General features: G+C 37.3%; 1 protein-coding gene across 2 annotated transcripts; it reads left to right on the forward strand.

Moving 5' to 3' along the window:
- The first annotated feature begins 4339 nt into the window (after positions 1-4339).
- On the forward strand, positions 4340-11183 carry LOC117229020 (uncharacterized). 2 transcript variants are annotated; one of them, XM_033485166.2, is made up of 6 exons: positions 4340-4500; positions 5089-5286; positions 6658-7275; positions 9731-9827; positions 10796-10885; positions 10975-11183. In XM_033485166.2, exons 1-6 carry the CDS (start codon positions 4419-4421, stop codon positions 10982-10984), a joined length of 1095 nt encoding a protein of 364 aa, XP_033341057.2. In that variant the 5' UTR covers positions 4340-4418; the 3' UTR covers positions 10985-11183. The 2 variants fall into 2 exon arrangements, with proteins under 2 accessions (XP_033341057.2, XP_033341058.2); XM_033485167.2 differs by having other exon boundaries at positions 9779-9827.
- Positions 11184-22531: the final 11348 nt, after the last annotated feature.

Below are 22531 nucleotides of genomic sequence, written 5' to 3' on the forward strand. Positions count from 1 at the left end.
GTTGTTCGCGGCGGCGGTGACTAATCCGGCAGTAATTTAAAAAGTCCCCGTGCCTATGTAAACGCACAGGATGTCCAATTCACCTGGCGGTGGATACTGCAATCTTATATCCTAGTATTATCACTACTCAAAGTCAATTAAACCAGTAAACTCAACTTCAGGTTGTTCTAGGAACACCGCTTATGGAAATGGACGCATGTTTGATATCTTTTTGTGGTTTATCGTAGGAAGATTAACAGCAGTGACGTCAATAACACGAGTTACCCGAAACGATACCGAAATAACCTGTTCACATAACGTTTTTCACAACTGAAGATTTTGTTGTGCTATTTCGAACCGGGATCTAACGAAGAGATCACGTTTCATTATTATCCGATCATCGATTTTCGCAGGAACACGTGCAACCACGAGATCAAACTTACAATTTACATTTTTAACGCTAATTGTTTCAATTTACGATGCTTCAGATTGTAAAGATACATATACGAGTTATTTTAGAGAAATATTACAATAATTATTCGCAACGCTGTATCACAAAAGTAGACCCGAGGATATTTTTTAAATGAAATATATACATTTGTAATTATACATTTACACTGTAATTATACAATTTTTCTGATACTTAATCTTTACTTTCATAGCCCTGCGTAAACATTTATGTGGATTATTATTATGTGGATTATTAGCAACGCATTATAAAACGGCTCAATACATTCTCAACGTAATAACGATGTTTGAACATATCAATTTGTTGCTAATCTTTCTAATCGCTTAATTCTATTCAGAATAACAGTTAAGTATTTTTTAATTCGGGGAAGCCTGGAATCGATTAATTTCGACTAATGGCGCTTCATTAGCAAATAATGTATTCGATTTGTGGGAAAACACGTAAGCAGAATATCTCCGGAAATAAGCAAATTGTAGGCGCAATTACACAGGTTCAAGGAATACTCCGGGTTTCTCAAGCGTTCGCGAATGATGAACCTGCGATCATTTTTTCTTTTTTCCTTCTTTTTTTTGTTTCGATTAGACTCAGCAGGCTTCAACTGTTCGACAGCATGGTATTTACGTCGCGAGACAAGCGTTAATAAAAAAAAAAAGGAAAAACGAATGCAACAATTCTCCCGTCATTTTTCATTGTCCGTTGCCTCTTTTCGATGCACGTAGAACATTGTCATTATCGATTTCCTTAGTATTCGCGGATTGAATTCGCCTCGATGGTCGAAGGTTGCGCGAAGATTAAGATTCTGCGACAGTAAACAGGAAGGAAGACTACGAACTGATTGAATTGCTTTCAGATGTTCGCGATTCGTACGAACCTCGCGAAACCATGATATCATCGTTTTGTTCAAGACCGACCGCGAATTATCAGTCTAGATCGAATTGAGTCATCGGAATACAGATACGGAGAACGGCGTTTTAGGCGCAGGTAATTATGTTTGCTTCTTCGTCGTCGCGTCAGCGCAAATCGCTTCGGCTATCGTATAGTTACCCGCAATTCATCATTTCGGGAAAAAAAACCCGTCTGATCGTTCGTGATGAAAGAAAAATATGCAGAAGTTGATCGTCGCCGGCAAACAATTTTGATTGCATCTTTGAATTTTTAGCTAATGCTTGAGGAATCTGGTAGACGTAACATTGCTCGTCCGTTTCAACTGTGTGTACGATAAGTGTGAAAAACGTGTACATAAAAACATAAGCGATGATATTAATCGTCATATAATATACATATGATATATAATTATATTTATTATATAATTAATATATGATATAGAATTATATTTATTATATATTATAATTAATATATGATATTAATTATATTTATTATATATTATAATTAATATATGATATTAATTATATTTATTATATATTATAATTAATATATGATATTAATTATATTTATTATATATTATAATTAATATATGATATTAATTATATATTGTATATTATTATTATGATACATTCGGTTAAATTGTACGCAGATCGAAATTAGAAATCGTTTTGAAACTATTTGTAAACAAATAAATATTTCATTCGTGTTTACTTAATGGTCAAACATAAGATTACTAAAAATAGAATAATGTTGTCAAAATTCCCGGGTGATTCATTTTCGAGATCCGTACATTATTTCGATCTGATAGCAGCTTTCATTGTGAGCATGTACCAGTAGCACGTTACGTTAATCGCTTGATGAGGACAGTCAACGCGGTCTGTCAAGATCAAGTGTGATAACTAAACTGCAGATTTTCACGTAGAATGAAAAAATGTTGATCATAAATAGTAGCGAACTAGATAGAAATGTCTTGATTTAATTATTTTTTTTATTTTTTTTTAATAATTTATTACTGTCAATATGTTGACAGTAATATATACATACATACATGTTCAGAGATTCTTTAAATTATTCTGTTGTTCGAAAATATTCATTTTTATCATAAATGCATAAAATCCACGTCTGATGGTTTCACTAACAATAATGGAGAAATTTTTAATGCTATTTCAATTTGAGATGCGTAGTCGAGTTTTGATACAAGAGAAAATGAAATGATAGTTACTAAATGTAGCTGATAAGAGAGAGAGTGATTACATAATCGCAATATTGTAGAGTTTGTTGCGTTTTCTTATCTCTAGTAATCTGTGATCTGTTTGCCAGCATATCATAGCATTTCGATGTTATGTATGGAAATCTGTACGCGCCAGATTATATTGTGAATCGCGTCATGAGTTCAAGTTCAAGGTCGAGGTTAAATTAGTGCATTAATTGATAATATCGTTTCACGTGTTCGTAGAACTGATAACACATTTTTCTTTTTTTTTTAATGTTAAGTGTTGAGCTACGATGACTGAAAATGTGACTCGCGCGATGCGCTTCGTACGGTCAGTCCGTAATGCACAATTTTGTAACACTTCCGATATGATTAATTTATGCGCTTTGGATTCTCGGTATAGAATGCCGATAGATATTCACGAAAGGCTATTATGCATTACGAAACTTGGAGCAAAAGTTATTGCAGCCGATTATTTCATATGCTAATTATCTGTGAAAACAGGAAAAAAACCGTCGTAAGAATTAATTACTTTCGGATGAATTAGCTATCACGGTTCTTGAAATAATGTTCATATAAGGTCTACACCGGTCTCTTTGATGTACCTTTTTTTCACTAAACGCAACCAATGCGTTTCCAACCTCGGGACTTTATGTAACAATAATCTTCTTTTTTTTTCATTCCATGTTAGTGCAGAAGATTCACACTATCCATACTCTCGGACAATTAATGTATTGCCTGATCGATGAAAAATTCTCGTATCCTGGTAAGCAATACCTTGCTGGTGCACTCGCTGCACATGGAACAACCGTAAGCTTGTATCAAACAATATTATTACGATATTATACAATTGATCGACGCTGTGTTTCGTATCATATTTCTTTGTCACACAATTCTATATTGAATCTCAGAGAAATCAAATAATCGTTGACATGTTTCGATTCCAATAATTCCAACACCCGTACGCTGGCCAATGTAAATCGAATTTCTTTTGCACCTCGAGGAATTCCTTATTTTTCAGAACTTCTACTTGAGAATATATTATTTGTACGCTGTCTGTACACGTAATTACATAAAAACAAAATTCTGCAACTTTTCGGGATATTTTTAGACGACGTTTAGCGAAGAATGTTTCACAAACAATATTTACAATTTTGTTTGCTGCGAAAATTCGCTCCAAGGAAGTAAAATGGTCGCCCAGAAATCCGCAAATTTTTCAATTTTACGTTACAACTCCGCAAACTGTAAGATCCAGAACGCTTGTTTATGCAATTAAAAAAAAATTGTAACTAGTTATATCAAGTTCAAAACAGTGCAAACATTTACAGATTTAAGGACACTGTTGCATTATTCTGAACTTATGACAATTATCGAAGGAGGAAACGAAATGCTGCGTAATGCTCGTATGTTGCAATCGACGCAGATGATTTTTTATTTTGCATAGAACTCCGCGGACTAGTTTATAACATAACCAGATTTTCAGGGATCAACTTTGCCGCCTTATACTGAATTTAAGCGGCGAACGAAAACAACGTAATTCACACTTTTCGATCAAACGCAAAATTCGCTGGAAGGATTTATGTCGATGTGAATCGTCTTCGCGGAGCCCGGATCGACTGGGAAACAATAATATTAGAGTGCGTATGACCGGTCGAGAGCCTGACATTCGCGGAAAAACCAAAACTGCTGAGATGCAACGATAGTAAACAGCTGTTGTTGCGGGAAACTGCGGAGCGGTGGTTTCGCGTTCCCCGCGATGCGATGTTACGTAATTATCTTAGAGCGGTGCACGTGTAAAGATCGATGGCTATAAAAGCGGTAACATGAAAGGATCGGAGCACAGTGCATCCGGAGAGACAAGAACTCTCCACAATGGCCGGAGGAACGTCCTGGCGTGTTAGTGCTTTGTGCATACTTTTATTCGTCTCGGCCCTGTCGGCTCTACCGACGTCAGGTAAAAGGACAATCGGCCCTTTGTTTTGTTATTATACCATTTGATTCACCCTTAATTTTCATCTGTGCGTCATTCTAAAACTGTAAATCAATTTTTATACTTGTTTATCATTCGACCGTCAAAGAAATAATTTACCAGAAAAGGATTGACGTAAACATTTATGCTTGCATAGAAAAATTAAGCATGGTTCGAAATCTATGGTTTCTGTCATGATATTTCATGGTATTTTACATTTTAAAATTTAAGCTGTATTATTATTTTCTTTTTATTTCTCTATATTGCTTTAACTTGTAACTATTTTTCTTTTATTATAATATTTATAATATCTTATAATATTATTTATAATACTTTATATATATATATATAATATTTTATATATTTTTAAACAGTCTGAAATGTGCTTCATAGATCGTTTCTGCACTTTATGATTCCTTTTTTTACAACATCGGAAGTGACATATCCATTTCGTGAATTTTTATTGTTGCATCATTCTTCTCTTTGTTGAAATTCCTATATTTTCGGATATCCTAGTAATTTGAACTCTGCGTCGTTGATTCGCGTGACTAAACGCTAGAAAATAATTTTTAGAACCGGACGCAGAGTTGATAAGCGATGTGGAGGACACCACATTGTCGACCGAACTGAAGCCTCCACCACTACCAGACCAGAAGCAACACGAATACGTGCTGTTTGTTATAAATCTTTACGGAGTGAAAAATGCCAGCGGCGAAACTTCGGAAGAAATGTTGGAGAATGAGGTTCTCGACAAAGTGCCAGAATTGGGAGGTAATGCGGCACAGACTATGCGAACGCATCCATCACTTTCTTGATATATAATTATAATAAACGATACTAATAATAAGTAGTGGATGATAAACATCTAATAATCTTGACAAGATTTTAAGAAAATACAAAATTTGCCAAAATGTGTTTCCACCTTTAGACACTTCAATTTTTTCGAATGTCCTCTTAGTTTTGCATTTGATATAGTCATCTTCTTTTTTTTAAATGCAATTGTGCACAAAAATGGACAATTTGGGAAGTCGAGATACGATTATTCGAGTCTTGCAGCTCATTATAGTTACCGCTTGTCAACAACTAAAATTGTCAATTACTTTCGACAACTTGTCGTCAAAATCTTATTGTCAATTTCACAAATAGCAAAATCTTTTTTAAATGCGGTTTTTTTCGTAAATTCTCTTGTAAACAAAACTGGACAATTTGGAAAGTCGAGATACGATTATTCGAGCCTTGCAGCTCATTATAGTTACCGCTTGTCAACAACTAAAATTGTCAATTACTTTCGACAACTTGTCGTCAAAATCTTATTGTCAATTTCACAAATAGCAAAATCTTTTTTAAATGCGGTTTTTTTCGTAAATTCTCTTGTAAACAAAACTGGACAATTTGGAAAGTCGAGATACGATTATTCGAGCCTTGCAGCTCATTATAGTTACCGCTTGTCAACAACTAAAATTGTCAATTACTTTCGACAACTTGTCGTCAAAATCTTATTGTCAATTTCACAAATAGCAAAATCTTTTTTAAATGCGGTTTTTTTCGTAAATTCTCTTGTAAACAAAACTGGACAATTTGGAAAGTCGAGATACGATTATTCGAGCCTTGCAGTTCGTTTTTATAGTTACCGCTTGTCAACAACTAAAATTGTCAATTACTTTCGACAACTTGTCGCCAAAATCTTATTGTCAATTTTACAAGTAGCAAAAGCTTTTTTAAATGCGTTTTTTTCGTAAATTCTCTTGTAAACAAAAATGAACGATTTTAAAAGTCGAGATACGATTATTCGAGCCTTGCAGTTCGTTTTTATAGTTACCGCTTGTCAACAACTAAAAATGTCAATTACTTTCGACAACTTGTCGTCAAAATCATATTGTCAATTTCACAAGTAGCAAAATCTTTTTTAAATGCGGTTTTTTTCGTAAATTCTCTTGTAAACAAAAATGAACAATTTGAAAAGTCGAGATACGATTATTCGAGCCTTGCAGTTCGTTTTTATAGTTACCGCTTGCCAACAACCATAAAAACGAGCCGCAAGGCTCGACCAAACGTATCTCTCTTCCCAAATTGTCCATTTTCGTGCACAACCTAAAATCGGACATTGTCAGACATTCTAACGCAAAGTTTAAATTCGAGCAGAGCCACTGGCCACCGTTCTGTTGCTGATCGAAGTCGACGATGAGAACGAGGAGACCGACGCGCCGGTGGACCTGGACGAGGTCGCTGACGACTTGCAGCACGGAGAGGGCTTCCACGTGGACAAGATCAAGGATAACGGTCTAACGAGAGTGCTCCGAGTGAAGCTGGAGAAGAGCGACACCGAAGGCATCGTGCCGCCGTCGTCGAAGATGGAGAAGATGACGAAAGTTCGTAACAGGAGGTCGCCTTGCCTGAAGTGCAAGCTGAAGGGCGGTGGATTCGGCGGCGGAGGCGGCGGAGGTGGGTTCGGATTCGGAGGCGGATTTGGCGGCGGATATGGAGGTGGTTCGCTCGGAGGTGGACCCGGATGCGGTGGTGGAGGTTGTGGTGGAGGAGGCTACCCAGGTGGAGGAGGCTACCAGGGTGGCTACCCTGGTGGTGGCGGCGGTGGCTACCCTAGCGGTGGCGGCGGTGGCTACCATGGTGGTGGCGGCGGCGGCTACCCTGGTGGTGGCGGCGGCGGCTATCCTGGTGGTGGTGGCGGCGGCTACCCTAGTGGTGGCGGCGGCGGCTACCCTGGTGGTGGCGGAGGATGTGGAGGAGGAGGATGCGGCGGAGGTGGGTACTATAAACATAGAGGTAGTTAGCGTAGTGGTAGAGAATGAAATCGCTATGTTCCACGGAGAGGACGCGTGGTCTTCATGGCTGATATCATTGGGAACCTAATTAGTAATTGCACAGAAAAGGAAACAGCTCGCCGATGTCGACGATATACAGTAATATCTCCCTAATTGACGCCGAAATTGTGTACAAAAATGGACAATTTGGGAAGGGGAGATACGAATATTGGAGCCTTGCAGCTCGTTTTTATAATTGTTGTTTAAAAAGCGAGCCACAAGGCTCGAACAATCGTATCTCCTCTTCCAAAATTGTGCATTTTTGTGCACAATCTGAGCGTCAGTTAGGGAGACATTATTGTACAGTGAGGGACAAATGTATGTGGACAACCTTTAAAAAGGGTGCAACTTGTTTAAAACTGTACCAAATGGCTTCAATATTTTTTAATACAGAGAAAGTAGCTTACCGTTCAGTGACTAAAATACTTCTTTCAAATTTTGCTGTTACTTGGAATGACAAAAAATTTAAAAATCTAGCTTTTCAACTCCTTTATCCGAGCTAAAATACATCTCAGTCATTACCTAGAAGACTGTTCTTTTTATATTCTAAAAAAGAATTCAAGTTGTTTAGTCAGCTTAAAATAAAAGTTATATAGCGTTTTAAAGGATGTCCACATATATTTATCATATATTTAACGCATTGTGTATTGTCAAGCTCGTCATATCGAACAACTTTTCCCTAGATGATCGCAAAAATATCGATTACCTAACCCGAAATGTACTGCAACTTTTTTCAGCATTTTTTGCAGCAGACATTTTCAAAAATATTTTTGCGAATATCTCGGAATCACCGAAAAGTTGTCTAGAACGATGAAGTTTCCTTTTTCTGTGCGATTGCTATCTAATTCTTTGGAAGCAACCCGCATGTATCCTGAGGTGGAGGGAGAAGGAACAACTTTCTGCATGATACCCTCGGCATTTTTCCTTCATTTCTGCTCTCTCATCGATTGGCAATGATTAGACTGCGGATTATCAACATGGAAACACTTAGCCTTTAGAAGCAATTTACATGTGCTCTGAAACGAAGGCTAAAGAAACAACGTTCTGTATGTTGACCTCGACGTCTGCTTCATTTATCATCGTTTAGCGATGATTGGACTAAGGATTTTTATTCTAAGTAAAGATTATCCGCATCGGTTCGAGAGATAGCGGTCAGATAGACGTTTCGTGTTTCTTATTCGGTCGCTTTAAAGAGCTGAAAATAGTCTGTTGATATTTTTAAATTGCTGTTTCGAATTGCGTTCTTGTTGCGCACGCTTGAAATCCGCAGTCTAGCGATGATGATGTTTAATTTACGGTTCGGTCTACGGTTTTTTCAACACCGGACACTTCAGATGTACCCAGCAACACTTCGCATTGAGCATTCAAGTGTCATCAGTCTGAAGTGATTATGCTGCGGACGGCTATTATGTCTGACGGTGTAGGTCAAGACTCTCTTTTCGAAACACAGGCTACGAGAATATGTCACATCTGTTCTTTTCTGATTCGATCATGTTTTCTCAGTGTATTGACTCGAAGCATGCTTTCTCAGTATACTGATTTACATGCATGCTTTTTCAGTATATCGATTTACATGCATTTTGTTCGGTATACTGTTTTACATGAATATATTATTGCATTCACATTTTATACAGAAATATATATTAGATTATATATATATATATTCCAACCATTATGGAGACTGATCAGCATTGACCTAAATAGAACATCCGGTTATTGAAATGTACCCTTCTGATACCAGCATTGACTCGCACACAAATTGATGATACTAACGTCCGTAGATTATTTCACTGGCTCTCGTTAGGTCAGAAAAGTTATCTGGCATCAATAGGGTAAACAAATTGCTCAAGCTTTCGCAGTAGCGTAATTATCAAAGGGAATGCTTTATATTTTGCGCAGTAGTAGTCGACTGACAATGTCATTTTCCACACGCATTACCAACTTCTCGATTCTGCTATTAGAACCGACTTATCCGGAGTTACACTCTTTCAATTTTGACGGAATGAGAAACTCGTTAAAACACTACAAAGGTCGCTTTGTAGGCTCAGTATACAGTCTCGTAGAAACACGTTAACACCGTAATTAGGAAATAACAATGTATCGAATGTTGCAAACTGCATGGATACTCTTCTTACTTTCCAAGCATGCGGTAGATTGATAATAACAACTCTGTTATAACAGATTATAAAACTCAGTATTATAATACTGAGTTCCCGAACAGAAAATACACCTTAGTTTTACGTTAAGTTTAGGGTAAGTCGACGACGACGATGTTACTGTACAGTGCACCGTCAGCACTGGCAGTGTAAGTAATAGTGTGAGAAAATAGGATACATCTAGCTCTACAACTGCAGCAACGCATCGCTTCCGCTTCTGACGCTAATTGGTTTTTATAGGGCAAACACAAACGATTGGTATACCAATAGTTCTTATACCTGTTGCAGCGAGTTATCCATCGCATTATCCCAGCGGAGGTGGTAGCTGCAGCACTTGGTAAGTATTGATAACAAAGATTTGCCAAAATTTGATAACTCGAGTGCGCGAACAAAATGTTCCTTCGTTATAAAAGAAACGCGGTCAATGTTTTATTAAACGGTCTAAGAAGATCCGTGCATAGATATATCAATATTTTATTTAACGCTACAACAACCGAGCTCTTAATGAGCGACTAATGTATATTGTTTTATAACAATGACAAGATTTTATCCATTCGAACATCGTGCCATTTCTTTGATATTTCGAATAGCAAGTTTATCAAAAGATTTCTCGTACAAGCATTTTTATGATATCGGGAACTGTAAATGAAAACATCGGAAACCAGTCATTTCTCGACTGGTGATCTGAAAGCAACGATTTCCAAGGGTTCAGCTTGCATTGGCTGTTTCATTGTTATAGTGTGCACTGGTAAGTCAATTGCCATTCAACAACTATTTTCAAATTGATTATAACAGTTATAGGCCCTGCGATAAAATAAACTAATTAGACGATAGCATGGATACGGTAATTGCAGCGTGTCTGCTTGAAGAGTACAGTAAATTCTCTGCAATTGTCCCTCAGCTAATAAACAAAAGTGGACAATGTGGATACGATTGCTCGAGCCTCGTTTTTACAGTTGTTGGCAATCGGCGACTATAAAAACGAGCCGCGAGGCTCGAATAATCGCATCTCCCCTTCCCGAATTGTCCATTTTTGCGAGCCGAGGAACGATTCGAGAGAATTTACTGTACAGTAAATTGCCCATAAAATAGTTGTCCACAAAAGTGAACAATTTTGGAAGAGGCGATACGATTATTCGAGTCTTGCAGCTCGTTCTTATAATCGTTGGCAAAATCGGTAACTATAAAAACGAGTTGCAAGGCTCGAATAATGGTATCACCTCTTCCCAAATTGTCCATTTTTGTGTGCAATCTGAGCGTCAATTAGGGAGACATTACTTTATTCCGATTTTGACGCTGTTTTAGCGGCGGCGGCGGTGGCGGTGGTCACGGCGGATACGGCGGTGGTTCGTATTCGCAAGCCTCGGCGCAGGCCTCTGCTCAATCTCAATCTTGGTACGTGCGAAGTTTCACTTAGCTGTTAATCAGGCGGATGTCCAGCCGTACGATTTATCGCACCTGTTAACGAAATAATTTTCCTCCAGGGGCAAGTAAACGAAACGGAACCCGGGAACGAAGGAGCTAGCGAACTTCATGCTGCCTGGAAGCGTACGAGCGCGGACACCTAACGGACCCCGGACGCGCGCATAAACGCTTAACAACATTAATTTTTGTACAATAAAACGTACGTCATCCTGATCACCCATTTCTCGAACGTGTGTAATCGAGCATGAAATAAATTAAGGAAACGACAGAGGCGGATTCGTTTGGTTCCAATAAAACACCAGGATTTACCGCGTTATCCGGCGGCAGGCGACTCGCAGGAAATAATCGCGGGCCGCGGCGACATAATTGATGCCCGTCGTTAGAGGGGAAGAAACGACGCGTTAACGAGCGTCGTTTTGCATACCGTGCGCGTTGCGCGCCGGCTTTAACGGTCTACTCGTCCCCACGATCGATGATGTACCTGCGTTTACGATCGCAAAACAATCGATCACATGTTACGCGATGATTTTTTTAACGCGAGAGTCGGCCTTGAAGGGTTTACGTTCACGGCGATCCACGGGGAAATCTAATGGAACATGACATACGATTGTTCCTCTCGTCTAGCGGTAGCCGCTGACCTTGGAACTCTTGTTGCTAATTAAATACGCGTGCGATCATTTATGCGGTAAGCGGGGAAAAATGCGTAGCCGTAAGTGATTACAACTGTTTACAGTTCCGTATCGATTTCTCATTGATTGACTGTTGCTTGAGTTGCACGAGAATGGCATAGGGTAGACGCGCCAGTTACCGTGCCCTTAAACTAACTTTCCGCAAGTTTTGCTAAATAAAGCTGTTTCTTCTACTCGATTTTACTCTAATTAAACTTTTCAGTTTTTCTGGTTATTTAACATTTTTTTTTCAAATACGTGTATTGAAGTGGATTTGAGATATTAGACGAAATAAAACATAAGCCTGATATCGCGCAGACGTAATGAGTTAATGAGCCCCATTTACTGTGCTCCGTAGATAATTACTGTGCTAAAAATACTGGAGGCTACTGTCTATACCGAATACTGTGCTCCAAAGTACTGTAGACTGTACCGAATATACTGTGCTCCAAATTGTCAAAATTGTTCATTATTACAATTGTTTCTATAGACTACGTAATTATGGCATTATTCATGCACATAATAATGTAGATCGAATAAATAAGCAATTGTTAATGTAAAAGTCAATGCCTCGTTGTTCATCGAAGCAAAGTTATCCATTGAGATTGATTAACTAATTATGTTCCAAAATTATCAAGTCGGAAGACATTTACGAATATACTGCAAATGTTTAAACATGTGCGATTCGCTGCTGCACATGGTACGCCAGTAACTCGATTTCGATAGTTCCGAACATGTTCAGTAGATGTCAGAAAGTGCTACGAAATTCCCCTTTCGCGGCTGACACAATTTTTTGAAATGTAGCCTGTAGTATCAACGTGCAGTGAAGTACAAATTATTATCAAATATTAATAACATTTTTACTTTAGTTTTCTGCGACGAGCCTTCCATCGCTCGAAGGAAATTTTCTCCTAATTGATGTTTAGAACATGAACAGCGGATTTTTTTAATTTATGGCAAAAATCAGTAGTTGAAGACAGCAGAAACACTGGAAGAATCGACGAACACTGTTATGGTATTCTTGATTCAGTGGAATCATTAAATTTAAATTTCTATTTTAAAAATCTATTATAATAATGAATTAAAGCTATTACACACTTTGGATATAATGTATGTAAAATATAAAATATAGGAAATATAAAATACATAAAATATAATAAATATGTATAAACTGAATACATAATGTATAGTAGAAGATAATATTATCTATGTATATGTATAACGTAATATCGATCCCAGGAGAAAATCTTTTCTGGAAAAAATCTTCTCTAGAAATATTGTTTCCTTCGAAAAATCTCGCCGATTCAAGCGGGATTAACATGAACGCCAGCTTCGAAGGTTGTCCGGCGACTAAATACCCAGATTGCATCGCTTAGAATGATATGCAACATAAATTAGACAAGACTAATCGCATGTTATTAGACATTGACAGACACCATGAGTCAACTTTATTATAATCGCCGCAGAAACAAGGCTGCAGGTACTCCGGCATTCGACCAGGTCTGTATCGCTGGTCGTATACATCTCGCAAGTAGCAAGTTGTAATTATGGCGCGAGTTGGGTGAACATAACGGTAGAGTACCGATTCTTTTCTCTATTTTTCCGAGCCGGCGCGACGTCAGAGAATGAGTACGCGCGCGCGCGCGTGTTCAACGAATTCCCTGCCGAAATACAAGCCGAAGCTCCGGCGAACACCTGTGCAAGCTCTCGAGAACACGTAGAAATTATTTTTATTGTATCCCGATGATTTGTATGGTTGCAGTGACGGTGCAATCATTAGCGATGACTAGACTGCGGATACTTGTGCATTTATGGCATGCGCAGATTTCATAAGTGCAAGAAAACGCGCATGAATTTATGAGATCTAATAGCATTTGCTATTCGAATGCGAAAACATTTTTCTTGCTCTAATTTTGTAAAACTACTTATTTTAAACGTATAGCTTTCAAGTTAATAATACAACTTAAATATAATTAAACTTATCAATAGTAAACATGAACGTAATTATATACCATCAGGGTATTAAATAAGAATATAAGAATATAAGCAGCCAATAAAAATCCAATCAATAACTAAATCAAAAATTAATTTGTCAGCCTTTTCATGGTGTAGAAGCCTTTTATATTTTATGCGCAAATCCGAGGGTTAATCGCGCAAGCGAAACTAAATAAAAACGCTTGACATTTACAAGTTAATAACTTAATAACTTCTCCAGAACGGAAGATGAGTTTATATCTTACGAGTTTCCGTTCCGTTAGCCATCGCTTTCAGACTTGTAATGTTACCTGTATCATGTTATTTGCACTAAAACGAGCTGACAGCGCCGTCGACCGGCGAGGTACATAAAATCATTCTCATTTATTGGTGAGCATGCACGCGAGATCATAATTTCTCCAGACGAAATATTTCACCGATGCTAATTCAATGATTAGTCCGCGGATTTATGTCTTAGGATGCAATCCGTCAACGTTTACCAAAATCGTAAAACGACAAACGAAATAAATTATAAAATTACTATAAATCAACTCAACTCTCTAAATTATCTCGACGATTTTGGTCACGAAAAAATACGCGTGCTAGTAAAACAATAACACACTCCTTGTTTCTCCACAATGTGACTCGTAGTAATTCTCATAAATGCGTAAAATCCACAATTTATTAGCGACACTCTATTAGCATAAGATTGAAAAGACTTCGTTCGACGGGTTGCCTTAGATAAATACACCGATTCAAAGCAGTTAGAACAATGATTAGAAGTCCGACAGCGATTAGAAGACGTCTTGATAAAAACCTAGTGAAAATGTGGGTCTGCAGGTCGACGAATGCGCAGTGACTTCCATCGAAGTCTCAATCATGGACAGTGCTTTCCTAATCCTCTTCTTCACCGTCTTCTTTTTCACAATTCACGAGTATTTTCCGGTCGTTGACCGTCGCCGTATGCGATCAGCCCTCGAGGTCTTCTGGCCAAGCAGAGCAATGAGGAAAAACTGGGCGAACCAGAGGCGGAACACAAAAACTGACTCCGACGGGTGAAGTAATCGGACCTTGGTTTCTCCGTCCATCATTGGAAGCAGTCTGTCTGCATCGAAATTTTAACGGAGAATACATCAGAAAAATCGGGGCTCTCGTGCTCGGCTCGAATCCCGTCGAAATCGTCGCTTGGGAATTTCATCGACGATGGAATAATTTAACGTTACAATTTCTATCACAGTCATCAGATGCTAATGATGACACTGTTCGCTGATTAGCATTGCGGTTTTTGAGCCATCGTTCAGCAATCTTCGTTTTAATATAATAATACTCGAACGAGACGAAAGAATCTTTGTGTGAATCTTTGCGTAAAATAACAATTGACTGGGTCAGTTGCAAAGCAGCTGGATAAAAGTTTCTTATTGTTGGTCTCTTCCACGCGTTCGTTGCGAATTTTTCATGACCACGATTTTATAATTTCGATGAGGAACATTAAATTCCTATTTATTATTTCCATTTCTATTTATTGAATTTCTACTTTCATAAATGACAGTTTCGTAAAAAACAGAATGCAGTAAGTACTGCCTAATTGACCCTCAGCTTGGAAACAAAAATGGACAATTTGGGAAGTGGAGATACGATTATTCGAGCCTTACGGCTCGTTTTTATGTATATTTTATTTATGTATATTTTACTATATATTATATATTGTCCATTTTTGTTTAAAAGCTGAGGGTCAATTAGGGAGAATTTACTTTAAATTTAGGAAGAATTTAATACAAAATTACTCTTATTTATTCAGGTTGACAGCAGATCAAAACGCTTCGAATTTCTGTCAATAAAATCGTTCTCAAGAATTTTCGAAACTCGAATATGCCATAAGCGCATGAAGATCGCGAGTTTCCAACTAGCCAGCTCGCAAAAACTGCGCATTCATGTAATGTGTACCACTTTCTACATTTCTACACTTCAATCGTCATCCTTGATGCCGCTGACAGGCCTGAATTACCGCGATCGCCACTTCGGCTTGTAATTTTAAAGTCATCTGGTGGAAAAAGATGATCGGATCGAAACTCTGATTATAATCGATTACTCTTCGATCACGGATCGATCGGTCGGACGGACGGATGCGTACGTAGGTCGTGTTTGCAGTGGCACGTATCAGCAATTGCTCCCGTGACTAATTAAGCCAGGTGGGTAATAAGCCAAACCGTGGAACGCGTTCGTCGTACTTCGCTACGGAGCCATTCATTGCAGTATTCGGTCGATAAATCCCTTCGTTTGAAAGATTAATTGGTTTTCGTTAGGTCAATGTCTCGTGTACTATGGATACGAAGCAGTGGATACTGCTGACCCAGTTCGTATTCCGTTATTCCGAATAGATTTTTTGCGGTCACTAATAAAGTGGCAGGATTAACGACTGTAGCAGTCAACGCCGCGCCGTTTTAATTCGGCAACTGCTCGATTCCTTGATCGATCGTACCGAAACGTTTGATCCTCGCGACTACAAATACATACAACGGTAGCACTGATCGCACAACATTTTTTCTCCGCACGAAAGATCTTCGACATTCGCCGGGGGACCTGAATTTACGAATTCTATGAATATATTTTGAAATGCTTTAAAATGTTCGTGTAGAACGGAATCTGATAATATATTCGTAGCTTGAAATTCTTTGGTAACAACAAAGTAGAAAAGTGAAAACAAGGTATTAGTATATATGATTTTTAAGTGACATTTGTATAAACATTTATATGCATCAAAAATAGACAAATATTAAGTATTATTAAGAGTAAACAATTTGTAAACGATGCGGTTGTACGATGTTTGTTAAGAAATGTAAAACTGCTCGCTGTTCGCCTGACAAAAATGAAATCTTAAAAACCATAATTCGGTATTAATTAAGACTATCTAAAAGAACAGTTTAAAAAAGGTATAAATAAATAAGCTTGTACAATAATAAAGCTTATTGATAGAATTGTCAATGATTTAATCGCGACAAGTCGTGCACGTTATGGGAGTTATTTGCGAAATTGTTTTGTTCTTCTCCTGATTCGTGATCTGTAACGTCTTCATCTTCGATGTTCGACGTAAATAAGCTTATACAATAATAAATACAAATAAATAAGCTTATACAATAATAAAGCTTATTGGCAGAATTGTCAATGATTTAACTGCGTGTAAAAGAAATTTCAGAGGATAGAATTTCAGAAGCAGTTAATACATAATATTAATCCAAATAATTTGTCCTGTAAATAATATCTGTTTCTTCTGTATTCAGAACCGAATTACCAACAGTACAATGCAGACAAGAAATATTCTGCAATGGAATCTAAATGAAACATCATTTCACGTCGAACATCGAAGATGAAGACGTTACAGATCACGAATCAGGAGGAGAACAAAACAATTCCGCAAATAACTCCCATAACGTGCACGACTTGTCGATTATTACATATCGCCTCGCCGATCGCAGTATCACCGCGAATCCGTTGGAATGCAAGCGGCGGTCGTCCGAGGTAACAATATTCGTAAATAATGTTCTTATCGCCGGCGCTTCCAGGTTCGGGGACGATCAATTACGTCGAATGATTTACACAGGCGTCCCGAAAGCATGGCCAACGTCGGTGCACGTCGGTAACGCAGTCATCGAGAAAGCGAATGCGCGATCGGCACGGCTTCATCCATCTGTGAGTCACTTCAACGGATACCGATACCAATCGGGACTGCGATATGCCGAGTGAAATATCGTCAGGTGGAACGGGACAGAATTTTTTTCCCCGGGATAACGTCTTTCGGTGAACGGTTGTTCACGGGAAACCGATCGTTGTATGACTTAAGTTCGTCCGTGATTACAGAACGACGGGGCTTTAATTTAATCCTCGGCCGGCGTTGAGGCTCGTAAACGAAACCGGTTGCATCCAGCTGGAGCGCGAACGGAAAGCTCTGCCGATCCGAAGCGTGCACCGTTCGTTCCCATCGAGATTTTCCGTTTCCCGCAAAAATCATGAGAAACGGCTACCGGTGATTCGGCGAGGATTCGCCTATCGGCGCGTTCGAAAGAAGCCGCTTCAATTAACGAAAGGTACGCGGCACGGTACGGCGGTCAATTGATAATCTCAGACAACTCGTAATGCAACAAGAACATCCTGTTTGGCAAGTACGACCGATCTAGTTGCGGCTCGTTCTATGGGGCATGCTTAGCATGGGGAACAGGTGCTGATCGAATTATTTTCACCTGATCTGGCGAGTGGTGTGCGATCCGACACTTATTTTCTCTGGTCTATTTTTACGCTGGGAACTAACTTTCTTTGCTAGCTGCCAATGAATCGCAAGTGATGGAAGGTGATCAGGATTTTATGCATCTACGGCTGCGGTGAGTAGCTTCTGACGAATTCGTTTCTACTTATTGCAAGTATTGAAGTTGTAAATAAATTTATCTATTTTAAATTAGATATTTTTATTTTGGATAAAGGTCCGCGGTCTAGCAATCAGGGAGATTTTTTAGTGAGATATACAGGTTTTGTGCTCCAAATTAATCCTTTCGTAGATCATATTCATCCTTTTGCATTCAAAATTAATCCTTTCAGAGATCTTATTCACTTCTTTGCATTCCAAATTAATCCTTTCGCATACCATATTTATGTTTTCTAAATAAATTCACTTTTTTGTAAATAAAATGGACCCTTTCACAAAAGCTGAATATGATCCATTGACACAATTGGTGAGATTGTTTTTTATTTAAAAGGCGAAAATATGTGTATTTCTAATGAACATCGATAACCAAATACATCGCTCGACTGTTCGTTTCTAAATTGTCTCGTTCAATTCATTTTAAATCACAATCTTTTTTTTTTTAATATTGCAAACAAACTATTGCTTCAAACTATAAACTGCAGCTAAACTAAGCTAGTCTTATACCGAAAATTGAAAATATATAATTTGATTATGTTCATAACAAAATACCCGAATAAATTCTTCGCTTTCCCCATTATTTAAATAATCTGAGCAATTTAAGAAATCCGCGTCCGCGAAGAGTTAATTTTAACATAATATTTTCCAATCATGATAGCATAGCCAAAAATAACATTACAGTACGCCGTGTGCTTTATGCAATGAATTCCATGAAACGTTCAACCAGTAATCAGTTTCTACATAAATTTCTCTTAATTAGCAATGTTGCTGCTAACGCTTAGGATCAGTGAAACGATGAGTAATATTTATAATAAACCGGTATTCGATTAAAGCATTGCTTATCTGTGGATCGAGGCGAGCGTGGAAGGTGGAAAAGGTAGAAAACAAGGTAGAAAAGTACGCGCGTTCCAGCCTTTTCTACCAAAATAACGTGGAAAGTTTATGCGATCGACCTACTAAACCTGATATTGAACTGTGTCAATAGGCGAGATTATGCACGCATCCACATCCGGCAATACAGTATCTAGTCGCTAGTCACTTACATCCTTCTTTGACAAGCATAAGCGGAAAAGGGGACGTCGATCGATGATACGTTGCTAGTCATGCAATAGAGCTGGCCGGTGCCGGAGCAATATAAAATGGAAAGTGACGCAATTTTTAATTACTAGTCCCGTGGAGTAAATAAATGTCTTGCAGTTCGACAAGATTGTACGGGGATATTGGACACGGTGATAAGAGGAATCAAACTTCTCAGAAGAATAAAAATTTAATTTATAGACGGTTGTAAAAGTAGATTGTAGAAACTACCTTATGGCTATGATTTGGTCCGATAACAGCTATAGTATTCTCAGCGGAAGATCAAAAGCAATTTTATAAAATGAAGTTCTGACCTGTGATTGATAAAATATCGATAAAATATCACGATAAGTGATCGATTGGAATAATAAACGTGTAAATATTTTTTGTCGAGGAAGAAAAAGGAAAAAAGAGAAAACGAATCGATCTATTCTGATTATTTAATGGAAACTTATCCTTTGTCGTCTCGTAATAATTTGAAAAATTCCAATTTTCGACCACACACATTCGGAACAACAGAATTTTCATTTACTTCGTTCTTGCAATTCAAACAATACACTAAATATTAAATAATAATTGACTTTACGTAACAAATTAATAGCAATAGCTAAGCGGCTATTTAAGAAAACGTTTTTCTTCCTTTGTGAAAAAAATTTCTTCGCGTTATAATAAGAAGAACTGAGAAATTTTGAAACAACGCAGAACATCGAACGAGAATACCTACACGTGTCAGTTGCGTTGCAATGGAAAGATTTAAGAAGAACACATAAATTCCTGTTCCGCGATGATCCTGACCTTTCGTCCAGGATACATCATCGCCCTGCGGCTTTTATTCGTCGCAATAAGGCTACATCAAAGCCGGACAGCCACCCAGTTTTTGTATACAATTTTGTCGGTATCAATGTATGTACCAAGAAAGAACTCCGCATCCAGGTTAACCCGTTTCCGATCGTGAGTAGAAGTAATCTATACTCGTAAAAGTGGACAAGAGACTGCCTTTTTAAACCGCAGACACATTCCGTATGATTTTTTCTCGGGAGGACGCTAACTTCGCATAGACTGCACATACGGAAACTACCGTAACGCAAACAAACGAGACCTGTTTTCTTGAAAAAAGAAAAAAAAAAGGAAAAAGGAAAAACCGATGCGGCTTCTAGTTACCGTTATGTAAAGCTAAATTGACAGTACAATACTTTTATGGTTGTAAATGGTTATTCAATGCCAGCTTAATGATGTTTTAGACCAATATTGATCAAAGGCCAAGTGCTCGGCGAGAGAATAATCTTCGTTTAATTTTTCGACGTAGATATTTTGCAATAGACGTGAAATACTTGGCTTTTTATGTACATTCTTATAAAAAATTTGTATATTGTTTGTATATTATTGCGTATTGTTTTAAAGAGAAATGCTGAAAATCGAGACATTAGTCACACTTTGGATATGTAATTAATAAACTGCGCATATCTCTACGTTGAACAATATTCTTCGGACACAATTGTCAAAAACAGATATTAAATAAAAATGTACTTCCTCTTCTAATTGTTTTAATAAGACGAAAATAGTGTAACAATATTCTTAAATTGTTTTAATGTCTTCATAATTTTTGTACACCATCCATTCATTTTTTACGTGTATTTAATGATATTGTTAGTAATTATTATAGTATATTATAATATATTACTGTTTGTAATTATAGCGTAAATATATCTCATCGCCTCATAAGTGAAATAATTTCGTTAAGTTGACAACCTATACGATATTTAATCTAAAGAAATATAATTTAAACAAAGATATATTTTTGCTGATGCGAATACAGATTAAGGATTCTTATTTATGCTCGTATGTATATGCTACTTCACCGTGGTATAATCAACATCATCCTGATTACGATTGGAATATAGTTATCGTCTCTGCCGGTTATAAAACGTGACTGCGATAAATGTTTATGGACATTAGCGGCACATTCCATCCGACAGAATTAATATTACAATTTATCAGACTTTGTTAAGCACACATGTGAGAAACTGACCTTCAATTCATAAAATTTACACGCCGTCCTGCTGCTCGTATCGGACTCACATGAACGATCAGGAAGAAGAAGATTCAAGGTCGAAGATCTCTCGCAACCCGATGCTGTATGATTACCTGTGCGAAGAGAACGAATCTGTCCTCAACGATGGCATGCCGTTCATGGGATCCTTTTGGATCATTTTTTGTTCTGTTGGTTTTGTAGCAACTCGATTAATAACAGTTTCGATTAATTATTCGGGACAAAAAGTAACAGAGATTATGTTACATTCTTTACTCGTCTCTTTCAACATAGTGGATTCGGCATACTCCTAAAATTCTGAATAAATATATCTTAACCATTATTGTCTGATGAATTCGTGCATTACAATATTTTATACTGTCACAATTGTTTTGCTAGATGGTAAAATACTGCGTTGCGATTTTATTTTTAACAATTTCGTTCTTTTGTTATAAAGTAGTTGGAACGATGCATCAAGTTGCATTTCATATGTTGTAGATTTCAATTCAAATACTTGTATTATTTTGTTACTATGCGAAATAGGATAATGTAAAGAAAAGGTTGCGTTCTGCTTTGAATGAAATGAAAACATTTCTTGTACGAATAAAATTTGTTATCAGTGCAATAAATTAAAAGTGCAAATAACATAATGCTTACTTAAAAGTTAATAAGCTCTGGAAGAATAATTATAGAGCCACGATTTAAACATCTCTGTTAAAAGTATGACAAAAGCAATGTATCAAAATGTTGTATGCACTAAAATGTATTAAAAATTGAAGTTGCGCAATAATGACGGATGTTACAAATATAAAGATGCAATTTAGATCCGAAGAAAATAAATTAAATGAATATGGACATTGTGCAATAATTCACTGTAACTTTTACTTTAATGAAAATGATTCTATGCATCGATGGTGCTTCCATCACATGTGTTCATAACACTAATGGTTCTTCTGAAATAACTCATTAGGTAAACTGACTCACGCATTCGTGACAAAATTTCGTTGATGCTTTTGAAATATGCAGATAAAGAAAGTATTTCCAATGCATCGCATAGCATCCAATAAAATATTCCAAATTTTCTGTATTGCACAGAATCTTCAAAAACTGATACACACATCATCATATTCGTGTTACAAGATTTAAAACATCACAAAGAATAAAACAACTTGTAAACTATAACACACCATTCAGGTTTTGCACTTCAAATTAAGCCTTTTGTACATTATATTCAGTTTCTTACAAATCAAATCAATGTATTATTAGTATTTAAATATAACACGAATGTTATCATAAACAATTAGAAATAAATGAATTTCGTTTGCAAAAATGTGAATATGATCTACGAAAGAATTAATTTAAAATATATAGCATAGCACAAAATCCAAGTTGTATTACTTACCACTCTACATCCCAATCCATAATTTCTGTTCAGCTCAGTTGACGATCGCAGACAT

Source organism: Megalopta genalis, chromosome 12 (genome assembly GCF_051020955.1).
Source record: "Megalopta genalis isolate 19385.01 chromosome 12, iyMegGena1_principal, whole genome shotgun sequence".
In the NCBI taxonomy this organism is placed as follows: domain Eukaryota; kingdom Metazoa; phylum Arthropoda; class Insecta; order Hymenoptera; family Halictidae; genus Megalopta; species Megalopta genalis.

Excerpts from the sequence above, each read along its gene's own strand:
- LOC117229020 (XM_033485166.2), top strand. The coding sequence starts at position 4,419 with ATGGCCGGAGGAACGTCCTGGCGTGTTAGTGCTTTGTGCATACTTTTA. Across the intron at positions 5,287-6,657 it reads CAAAGTGCCAGAATTGGGAG|AGCCACTGGCCACCGTTCTG; the intron begins GTAATGCGGCAC and ends AAATTCGAGCAG. Across the intron at positions 7,276-9,730 it reads AGGAGGAGGATGCGGCGGAG|GGCAAACACAAACGATTGGT; the intron begins GTGGGTACTATA and ends TGGTTTTTATAG.